The sequence below is a fragment of the Polypterus senegalus genome, chromosome 3, assembly GCF_016835505.1.
Source record: "Polypterus senegalus isolate Bchr_013 chromosome 3, ASM1683550v1, whole genome shotgun sequence".
Lineage (NCBI taxonomy): Eukaryota > Metazoa > Chordata > Cladistia > Polypteriformes > Polypteridae > Polypterus > Polypterus senegalus.
In genome coordinates, this window is record NC_053156.1 from 56,681,838 (window position 1) to 56,693,983 (window position 12,146).

Genomic DNA, 12,146 nt, shown 5'->3' on the forward strand with positions numbered 1-12,146 from the left:
CATTACAAACCTGAAAATGAATGGATGGCTTATTGCTAAGGTTAAAAACAGCGCTAAACATGAAACTTAAAATATGTGAAAAAACTCTGCAAGACATGTTTTTAGGAGAAATCCACAACTAACCCCATATTTCTCATTGAACCATCCACATGGAGTACAGGACTACACGCAGAAAAGAGAAATAACAAAGCAATTGAAATATAACTAACAGTACATAAAATATGGATCTTGTGTATCATAATCAATGATGAACCCCGTCCATGATGTTTACTTGTAAATGTGAGCCTGAAACCTATTAAATTAATAAATCACTAGAACACCACATACAAAGATAACACAGTAGACTTTTTCTGCCATAAAGAATACAAATTAGTTAGCACAAAATTAGCAATAACAAAACACAGTACAGTGACAGACAAATCTTTGTCTGCTTTATTTGAAGTGGTGCATTTTCCAAATCTAAAAAGGTTCATACAATTGGCTATACTCTATTCACCCAGCATTATTGACTATTTGCTGACATATGTACAGAGAGTAGCCAACAACATTAGACAGATCCTACTCTCTAAAGACATGATAGGCTGCTGTAATAGTTACATGGCAAACAACATTAAATTTCAAATGACAGTAAAAATGAATAGTAAGGGGAAGCTTTTGACAATTAGTTGAGACAACAAACATCTTGAAAGCTGTGCAACTACTTGCATTTGTTTGCTACTGCCATGAGAGGTCACAATTCTGTTGTGCAACTAGGATGTCAAAAAGATTTAACAGGTTTACCTGGAAATAGAAGTCTAGGGCACTGATCATATCTGCTCCACTTGGAAAACACTGAAAAAATACAGGCAAAATAGCAGTACTTCAGACTGTGTAAATGACAAAGGAAATGGACATTACTGGAAAAAAATGTCCACTCCAAGACATGTAAAGCTTAATGAAACATCAAACTAATAAAGGACTATCTACTCAAATGTTGATGACAATATCCAAAAAATAAGTCCCCTCGATTACTGGGCTGACCTTTCCCTAAGAAAAATGTAGAAAAGATAAAGTGGGGATCTGCAGCAGACCAAAGTCCAGGGCCAAAAACAGAAAGCAGGAATTACCAAAGTTTAGTGTAAAAGCAAATTGTAGAGGTCACCATTCCAGGATAAGATTACATACTGTATACTCATGTCTTAGTTTTTTATTGCACTATACACTGGCATTGCTCATCTGAATAACTCTTGTTCTGAAAACAATTTGTTGTTGCATCGGCCAAAGAAAAATATGATATAATATTCCTCTTTTCAATAAAAAATACTGTTCAATTAACCTGCAATTATTAGTCTATCTTGACATGTTCATCAAGGTATCAGCATTGTGTTTACCTTTGGAGAAAATGTATGTTTAAGGCACAAGAAAAGGTCTTTACCAGCAGTAGCTTATGTAGGATATCTTACCAAATAAAGCATATGTGTGAGGTACAGGAGAAGCACTTACAAAACCATTATTGTTAGAACTAAATAAATACCATAGCAATAATGGATTTTTTTTAGAGGAATAATGCCTACAAACAGACACAGATTTCAGACATAAGCAATTATTTACAGTAATCTGAGAAAAGAAAAAATCTCTTCTGAAGGAACTGTTCAATTTAACATATTTCAGGTGAGAGTAATGCCACAGATGAAAACATACCTTTTTTTCTTTCAGGTAATATCCAATTGCAAAATTTCGGTCCCCTGTTTCCTTCTCTGACTGAAATCTGAAATTTACAGTAAATGTCAAACTTTGAAAATATACTGAATCATTGCATAAAGGTCTAATGTACAGATATGGACAAATTTGTTGGTCCCTTCAGTTCATTTAAAAAGTGCTGTATGCCTCCTGAAAACTGATTACATGAAAAGAAGTTGCCCCATGTACCCCATGTATACCTGTATGCCTTTGATATTTCATCAAGTAAAGCAAAGCAAGTGTGAAAAGAGATAAGCATTGCTTAGTCTACAAAGATATTCTAAAATGGTCTGGACACAATAATTGGATTGGAGTGATTTTTCAAACTAGCTGTTTTCTTGAATTAGTATTTCACATGTCTCCAGACATGCAATCAGTTATTCATCCTGTTTAAATGGAGAAGAGTAGTCACCCTCCTGTTTGGTATCATTGTGTGTCCCACACCTCAGACCAGAGAAAGCAAAGGAAAGAGATGTCTGAAGAAATCAGAATGAAAATTATAGACAAGCATGTTAAAGGCAAACACCATCTTCAACCAGCTTGATGTTCCTGTGATAACAGCTGTAAATATTATTAAGAAGTTTAAGGTCCATTGGACTCTAGCCATCCTTCCTGAACATGGCCATAAGTGGAAATTCAACCCCATAATGGGCAGAAGGATAGTGAGAATGGTAGTCAAAATGCCAAAGACAACTTCCAAAGAGATACAAGCTGAACTCCAAGGTCAAGTTTCATCAGTGTCTGATCACACTATCCGTCACTTTTTGAGTGACAGTGGGCACAATGGAAGAAGACCCAAGAGGACTCCACTGTTGAAAAAACATAAAAAAGCCAGTTTGCATTTTGCTAAAATACATATTGACAGGCACAAGGTTTCTGAAAGAATGTCCTTTGAACAAAACACAAACATTTTGGCAAGCCACATCACTTCCATGTCCACAGATGAAAAAAATGAAGTATTCAAAGAAAAGAACATCATACCTACTGTGAAACATGGAGGAGGCTCTGTTATGTTTTGGGGTTGCTTTGCTGAATCTGGCATGGGTTGCCTTGAGTATGTGTAGGGAACATTGAAATCTTAAGACTATCAAGACATTCTGGAGCAAAATGTAGTCCGCAGTGTCAGAAAGCTCTGTCTCAGACACTGGTCATAAATCCTTGAACAAGATAATGACCCAACACACAGAGCTAAGAGTTAACAAGAATGGCTAGGAACAAAATATTGGACTATTCTGAAGTGGCCTTCTATGAGCCCTGATTTGAATAGTATTGAAAATGTATAGAGTGAATTAAAACATGCAGTCTGGAGAAGGCACCCTTCAAACCTGACACACCTGGTGCAGTTTGCTCAGGAGGAGTTGGCCATACAACCTGTTGACAGGTGTAGAAGTCTCATTGAGAGCTACAGGAATCATTTGATTGTGGTGATTGCCTCTAAAGGTTTTGAAACAAAATATTAGGTGAAGGGTCATTTTTGTCCATGCCATTTTCATTTGTGCTATTATTTGAAATATTCTGTTAAACCAAAACTCTAAAGCAAAGTCTGATTTTTGTTAAATACAGAATAAATAATGATGGGTGCCAGTTACTTTTGTCAGTTTCAATTTATTTCAGAGACATTTTTGGGTCCTTCTTTTTTCGTGGAAGGGTGCCAACAAATGTGTCCACATCCATTGTGCTCTCGTTAAATATAACAAGGTTCTCAATAACAGATGGTAACATATAAGACTGCATATATGGTGGAGTGGTGGCTCTGATGGTAAGGATCTGCACTGGTATCCTGAAGGTTGCCGGTTCGAATCCCTGTCACTGCCAAAAGAGATCCTACTCTGCTGGGCCCTTCAGCAAGGCCCTTATACTTCAGTTGTGCAGGGGCGCAGTACGATTTCTGACTCCAAGGGGTATGTGAAAAACCAAGTAATTTCCTTCAGGATTAATAAAGTATAATAAAAAAAATATGTACAAGTCAGTTTCTCAAAATATAAATATATACACATTTATTTTATAAATTAATCTATTAAAAAACTCAAGCATGGGCATGACAATTACAAGGAAATGGCTCAAGGCAAAAGGAAAGTGTCCTACAAAGCCCTGTTCTCATTCCAGATAGATAGATAGATAGATACTTTATTAATCCCAAGGGAAATTCACATACTCCAGCAGCAGCATACTGATAAAAGACAATATTAAATTAAACAGTGATAAAAATGCAGGTAAAACACATAATAACTTTGTATAATGTTAACCTTTAAGGGGTGGAACTGAAGAGTCGCATAGTGTGGGAGAGCAACGATCTCCTCAGTTTGTCAGTGGAGCAGGGCAGTGACAGCAGTAGGTCACTGAAGCTGCTCCTCTGTCTGGAGATGATACTGTTTAGTGGATGCAGTGGATTCTCCATGATTGACAAGAGCCTGCCACAGATATCAAACTGTCCAGCTCCATGCCTACAACAGAGCCTGCCTTCCTCACCTGTTTGTCCAGCTGTATTCCCAGGTATTTATAGGTCTGCACCCTCTGCACACAGTCACCTCTGATAATCACAGGGTCCAAGAGGGGCCTGGGTCTCCTAAAATCCACCACCAGCTCCTTGGTTTTGCTGGTGCTCAGTTGTAGGTGGTTTGAGTCGCGCCATTTAACAAAGTCCTTGATTAGGTTTCTATACTGCATATACTATGATACAGACTACAATACCAGTGTCGTCAGCGAACTTTTGCACGTGGCAGGGCTCCCGAGTTGTATTGGAAGTCCAATGTACAGTATATAGGCTGCACAGGACCGGAGAAAGTACAGTCCCATGCGGCGCTCCTGTGTTGCTGACCACAATGTCAGACCTGCAGTTCCCGAGATGCACATACTGAGGTCTGTCTGTAAGATAGTCCACGATCCATGCCACCAGGTATGAATCTACTCCCATCTCTGTCAGCTTGTTCCTAAGGAGCAGAAATTGGATGGTGTTGAAGGTGCTAGAGAAGTCCAGAAGCATAATTCTTACAGCACCACTGCCTCTGTCCAAGTGGGAGAGGGATCGGTATAACATATACATGATGGCATCCTCCGCTCCCACCTTCTCCTGGTATGTGAACTGCAGAGGGTCAAGGGCGTGGCGGACCTGTGGCCTCAGGTGGTGAAGCAGCAGCCGCTCCATGGTCTTCATCACATTTGACATCAGAGCAACAGGCCGGAAGTCATTCAGCTCATTAGGACATGACACCTTTGGGACTGGGGTGATGCAATATGTTTTCCAAAGCCTCGGAACTCTCCCCTGTTCCAGGCTCAGGAAAGATGCGCCGTAGAGGACTCCCCAGCTCCAGTGCACAGGCCTTCAGCAGTCGTGGCGATACTCCAACTGGACCCACTGCTTTGCTGGCACTGCTTACCTGGGCTGCTGTAATTGTGGGTGGGGGGAAACTCTCTCCTATGCTGGTATCAGCAGAAGGAAGGGTGGAGGGTGCAGTACTCCAAGCTGAGAGAGAGGTAGGGTGGTCAAACCTGTTAAAGAAGTTGTTCATCTGGTTTGCTCTCTCCAAGTCTCTCTCAATGGTGGCACCCCACTTCGAGCTGCAGCCAGTGATGATCTTCATCCCATCCCACACTTCCTTCATGCTGTTATTCTGCAACTTCTGATCCAGCTTTCTCCTGTACTGCTCCTTCACCACCCTGTGCTGGACTCGGAGTTCCTTCTGCATGGGCTTGAGCTCATGCTGATCATCGCCTTTAAAAGCCCTTTTCTTCTGGTTCAAAAGGCCCTTGATGTGACTTATAATCCATGGCTTGTTGTTAGCATAGCAGCGTACTGTTCTTACTGGAACTACAATGTCCATACAGAAGCAGATGTAGTCAGTAGTGCAGTCAACAACCTCCTCAATGTTCTCACTCTGTAGTTCCAAAGCAGCCTCTCAGAGCCTGCTCTGCCTCAGGGGACCACTTCCTGAATGAGCATGTGGTTGTAGGTAGCTCACTCACTCTTGCTTTGTAGTGAGGCTGAAGCAGAATCAGGTTATGATCTGCTTTCCCAAGCGCAGGCAATGGGGTGGCGCTGTATGCGTCTTTAACGTTTGCATACAACAAGTTAATAGTCCTATTTCCCCGTGTGTTACAATCCACATACTGTGAGAAGGCAGATAATGTTTTGTCCAGCGTCACATGGTTAAAATCTCCAGCAATTAGCACAAGTGCCTCAGGGTACTGTGTTTGTAATTTAGCAACAGTGGAATGGATGATGTCACCCGTTATCTTCATGTCCGCCCGAAGAGAGATGTAAACGCTAACAGCAATGACGTGTCCAAACTCTCTAGGCAAGTAATAGGGATGCAGACTTACAGCCAGCAGTTTGATGACCCTGCAGCAAGTGGACATTTTGACGTTTACATGTGCAGAGTTTCACCTCCTTGTATTCACATAGAGAGCGAGTCTTCCTCCTTTCCGCTTCCCTCAGGTATTTGCGTCTTTTTCCGCTCTAATTGTGCCTAACCCGGGTAGCTCCACTTTAGCACCTGGGATGGTAGTTGTTAGCCACGTTTCACAAAAACACAACAAACTGCATTCTCTGTAGGTCCTAACGTTTTTCACCAGCGTGGCCAGTTCGTCGATCTTATTTGGTAGAGAGTTCATATTTCCCAGGATCACAGAAGGCACCGAAGGCTTGTAATGCCACTTTCTCGCAAGCCACTTCAAGGTAAGGCAAGGTAATCAGATGGCTAGAATAGCTCACGTACAGTATACTGTATATTATTTTAAATATACTGTTGCAGATATTAAAGCCAAAAAAAGTAGAAACAAAAAGGTTTACTTACAAAGTGGCACAATATTAACACTGAAACCCAACGATTTATTATATTAGTGTGTCTAAGCAATATTATGCTGGTGCTTTTTCTCATTTCTGCATACATTTACAGTTGAACTATAGCATGCTAATGCTGTTGAAAGAAGTAACTCTTAAACTTTGAATACTGTTTGTGTTTAATATTGATGTTTCTAAGAATTATAACTAAAACCTCTGTAGGTATAAAGGTGTCTCTTAACTAAAGCACAATCAATCTATTCTGATACTAGTTGCTTGTGAGATGTAACTGTGATCTAGTCTGCAAAACTGTGCTTTTGCCCGAGGGAGGTATATGTTATATATGTTAATGAAGACTTACGTGGCATTGCTGAACCCTACATACTCAGATCCAGCCATTTTGTTGAGGAAATCCATCACCTGTTGAATAAATATTACATATCAGTTGACATTATATCCCTTGAGCCCTCTTCCTACTTTCCACAAACAAATTAAACAATAGCTTAATTTCCCCACCTGATTTAAGGCATAGTGGAATTTTGCATAATACTATATGTTATTGGGTTGTTTTTGACTGATAATTATCGGTAACTGTAAAAAAACATTTTAATCATTGAAATATGAGATTTATTGACATACTATAACAGAGATTTCAGTCTGATCTGCTTTAAAAAGGATGGTAAGCTTTTTTTTTTATATGTTAAGTTTTTATCTAGTTCAAATATAAACTATAAGCCAGGTCATGTCCAGTTCAGCAAATAATCCGAGATTCATAGACACAGAGAAATACTCACATAGTCAAACTTCTCAGCTTTGTTTGCAGATGGCTGTAAAAAATTAAAGAAGCATTAGTGACTTTAGCAGTGGTTATACTATAAGCACATTAACATTATTCAGCAGCTGTATCCTCTTTGCTACAAGCAGAACTGAAATATCAACTGTTATCAGGGTAATTGATTGTGGGCACTGGTTGTCACTAAGGATGTCATGAAGGATACTGTTAAGGTTATGGACTAAAAAAAATGCACCCACTTAAATTTTTATTGCATAAAAATGCAGACAGAAATTGTGAAAGTGACTACAACCATACCCCAGCAAAGCTATTAAGAATGTTAAAAATCATATATATGGATCTGCTTAATAAATGAATACTGGATGGTGACTCATAATGATCACCATACAAAAGAATGACTTTGAACAAAATTGAGACAGCAGAAATTACTTCATGTGACCACATATGAATGTAAAAGACACAGCTTTAAATGAGCACAAAATATACCTAAAATGACATCATAGCAATGTTTTATTATTTAAGGCTACTACAGCAGATTTCAGTCTATTTATTTTGAATAAAGACAGCTATTCTAAATATTCTCAGCAGAATTAGGCATGGACATTCCAACTAACCACAGCAAATATTTCAACTTAAATTGACTATTCAGGTGTCTAGTGTGGTTATTCATATATAAAACAAACTACAATATTCACAATATTCATGTTTAAAACCATTGTGGCTATCCATAAACCCAACAGGACAGAATGCTTACATCTATCTACAGCATATGTGTTTATAATGCATACAGTAATTTTTCAAAGTGACCATTTGAAAAATTTATAGACTCAGCATGTCTATAAAGACAGAGAATTGTTTTTTAAGTCCTTCCTTTGGCAGCAGTCACCTGACCTATACACCCCTTCTGCAAACTTTTCTCTGATAGGATGTGAAATAGCTGCCACCCCAGCACACTGGAAGCAAGCCAGCAGATTGTAACTATAACATAGGCACACAGAAATGAATAATCGATTAACAAGAACAGAAAAACAGCAGTGGTAGAAAGAGTTAAAGTCACTGTTAAAATAGTCCTTTAATTTATAACACATTCTGATCAGCAAGCTGGTATTCCACAAAATTCACAGTCAGCATCCTGTTTTGGATAGCAGGAAACTGATTACTGAAAGAGGAGCAGAACATACCCTTAGGTTCACTGGTGAATACACATAATCAAAAAGGTCAGTTTTTGTTTCATACAACTATAAGGTTTACACAATGAAAACTATATTTATATTATACTTTATATGCCCATTTTAAGTAGGTAAGCTGGTATACATGGGTCATGTATGTGCATTTAATTAGAAGAAGTCACAGAACTAATGCTGTAACATGAAGTGGTCCCAGGCACTGAAAGCCCTTGTATGACATTATCAGGAATATTAACTCTATTTAGTTTGTCACACATGAATGAATCACTTTCTTAAAAAGCATGGGTCACAACCCAAAAATATTCGTCCAACAGCAGTCTTATGGTCAAGTCAGAACAGTTATGTAAATTGCTATGAGAAATTCTGATATTTTTTCAGGTTAATAGAGTTGCTATAGTGAGTCAACTAACAGCGGTATTAAAGAGACGTATGACACAACCTGTCCTGCTTTGCCACATAGGTAGAATATATGCTATATAATAAAACACTAAGGTCTGTGTGTGTATCCAGTCAAAATATTTGGAAGATCAAAATAAATAAAAAGGCTGTGGATACTGCTATCTTATTTAGATATGCTAGTGGGCGATGACCCTTTTGGTGAATTGTCAGTCTTGTCGCTTATCACGGTCAAGATGGATCAATATATAGACCACTGCATATAAAAAATGTAAATATAACAATCTAATAATCCATTAAGTAAAACAAATATGCCTCCCCTCCTTGGAGTTTTTCAACTGGTAAAAACATCAATACAGCCTGAATATTATTCTGTATTGTTACAGTCTTTAAACACTATTTATTCACAGTTGCAATGTGACTATTTTAGAGTCCTGCCTCACTCACTGTTTTCTGTTCATGTTTTCCCAGTGGCTGCATACATTTCCTCCTGATACTCCAGTTTTCTTCAATATCCCAAAATATGGCAGGTTGGGTCCAGTGGCAATGCCAAATTGTATAAATGATGTCTGAAACGTGCATGAGTATGGCCTTCAATGGTCTGGCACCCTACTCTGATGCTCCAGGGACAGGTTCTGATTCCATGTGATCCTAACTTGGAATAAGCTGTTTCATAGAATTGGAGGCTGAATTGATATTAGGTGAAACCATGACTTGTGTGAAAGAGAATGGCCCCGGAATTCAGATCTGTTCAATAAATTAAGTGATTTTTACAACTATAAAAACTCTACAAAAGTGAAACACATGCCACCGGTGTTGGGATAATGCATTAAAATAACGTACATTACACAGCCGTATTAATTTTTAAAGTAACCAGTGACATAATAGTTTTCTTTAAGTAAAAATACTTGTATTACTTTAAAAAAAGCACATATGTTTTACTACTAAAGATTATTCCTGCATCCATCCATCCATTATCTAACTCGCTATATCTGAACTACAGGGTCACGGGGGTCTGCTGGAGTCAATCCCAGCCAACACAGGGCACAAGGCAGGAAACAAACCCTGGGCAGGGCACCAGCCCACCGCAATTATTTCTGCAACTGCAAAAATTATTTCACAGAATTATTAACTTTTTTCCTAAAGAGGTTGCTTACTCCACTCAGAGTAAAGCCTGGTTTATGCTTGACATGTCTGTACTGATCTTGAGGGCCACATGAGAAATATAACGTCATACGCAGAGAGATGACCCTTCACGTATATTGTGTTATCACAGAGTATTGAATTTTTTCTAAATAGGCAGCGACGTGGACACAGCGCCATGTATTCTAAATGATGAATTTCAAGGAGAAGCTAGTTACATAAGTGCCAGAATCATGAACAAAGCCATGAATATGAGGTAACAAGTCATCATAGTGCAAGGAAGTGCAGGGAAGACAAGTGCAAGTAAAACATGCAAAAAATACTGGAAGTGTATCTCTTCATCACAGGTCACCAATTCAAGAAAATATCATGGTCTCTCCCCTTTCCCCACTGTTGGTTAATTGGTCTGGCACTCCACATTTTCCATTTTTCCTATTAAAGCCAGTAATAACAGGCAGAACTCTTATTCCATCAGCAGAGTCTCACTTCCTCTGCTTTGAAATTGTTACGTATGTAACACTGACCTAACACTGTCAAACAGGTTACCACAAGTATAAATTGATTTTAGTCATCAACAGTGATCAAGTATAAACAAGGCTTTAGGGTCACAGGGAGCCATTTGTCATCACAGCAGCACTGTGGCAATAATCCAATGGATTTTAATAGCTGGGAGACACTGTGCTATATCTATGTTTCCCCCTGTGCTGCTTGGGGATCTGCTTTATATAGCCGGCTTCTCCAGGTATTCCCACACCCTCAGACAGGTGTCCGCATCTAAGGAGAATGTCATTATCAAGTCCAAAACCAGGGGAGCTACAGTATTTATAATACAGATGAAAATTATACAATTTGACAGTTTTACTGGTCAATTTCATGAAGGTTCATGGGTTTAGGATTTAATAAGAAATGCTGACAAATGTGTAGTTTTTCTTGAGAAAAAAGAAAAAGTAACCCATATGTAACTGTTTGTAACACACTTGTGCATTCTATAATATGTAATTATGTAGCATATTTAGTTACTTTTTACTTTATTGTATACACAATATAGGGAAAGTATTGTAATTGTCCAAAAATTCGATGTCAAGATTTTGATGAATCTTGATGTTTTAGACCTCCCTCAGTCCGAAAATACCATTTTTAGAATTATGTCTGTGTGTCTGTCTCTGTGTGTGTGTGTGTATGCAAACATGATAACTTAAGTATGCTTTCAATTAGGTCAACCAAATTTTGCATACAAGTATTAGGTACAAAACATAGATATCTATCAAATTTTGGGCTATTTCTGCTAACCAGAAGTGGTGTTTTACCTTTTACTTTGAATTGATTTGTTGTTGATGTTTTTTTTAATGTACATAATATAAAAATATAATCATTGTCTTGCGGTTTACCCTTCAAATATCCATCCCCATATCTGAGTATATGAGAAAGTCTAGGAGAGGCCACTATTGATTTTTTTGTTTGTAATGAGAAATGTAACTAACTACTTGCCATATTACATTTCTGAACAACGAACAGTGCATGAGCACTTATCCAAAAATTAAAGTATGTAACTATTTATGGTATGATTTGCTTATGTAAGTATGATCATGTATTTCTAATAACATGTTACAAATGGTCACTTTGTATTGAGAGTTCCTTAAGTCTTTTGGATACTGCTTAGCTGTTGTTACATATTGTTAAAGTGAACATTTATGCCATTAGCCTCACTGAAGGCATGCAGACTCTATAATTATGCAGTTATCCTCAGTATCTCTCTTTCCTAATTTCACCATCAACAAATTACCTTAATTAGAGAGCTGATGACAATGGCCCCTGCATTCACCATTGGATTATGTGGCCTATCTGTGGACAGATAAGACAACATAGGAGACACAGTTATACAATAGATATTACATAAGGCATGCATACAGAGAAGAAAGTATAAAACTAGTCATGATAAGTTTCTTCAGATATTCACAGAAACATCTAATATAGGGTGACCATACTACTTGATTTGTATTTTAAAAGGTTGTACAAAAAATAGTGATTATTTTCTACATTTGCATATTTAAATGTATATTATGCTACACTAGAAATTCTTAGAAGCTACAGCTCAACCAGATACAGGTACAGAGCCAAAAACCCAACA

At 38.1% G+C, this 12,146-nt stretch overlaps 1 protein-coding gene across 3 annotated transcripts in view; it reads right to left on the reverse strand.

Moving 5' to 3' along the window:
• Positions 1-12,146, reverse strand: part of gls2b (glutaminase 2b (liver, mitochondrial)) — a 66,707-nt gene that overhangs the window by 20,706 nt on the left and 33,855 nt on the right. For all 3 annotated transcript variants that reach the window (XM_039747258.1, XM_039747259.1, XM_039747260.1), the window contains exons 7-11: positions 11,802-11,860; positions 7,294-7,326; positions 6,861-6,919; positions 1,681-1,747; positions 781-831 (exon numbers count right to left, since the gene is read on the reverse strand). In XM_039747258.1, coding sequence (XP_039603192.1) covers positions 781-831; positions 1,681-1,747; positions 6,861-6,919; positions 7,294-7,326; positions 11,802-11,860 — 269 coding nt within the window. The remainder of the gene's footprint in view (positions 1-780; positions 832-1,680; positions 1,748-6,860; positions 6,920-7,293; positions 7,327-11,801; positions 11,861-12,146) is intronic.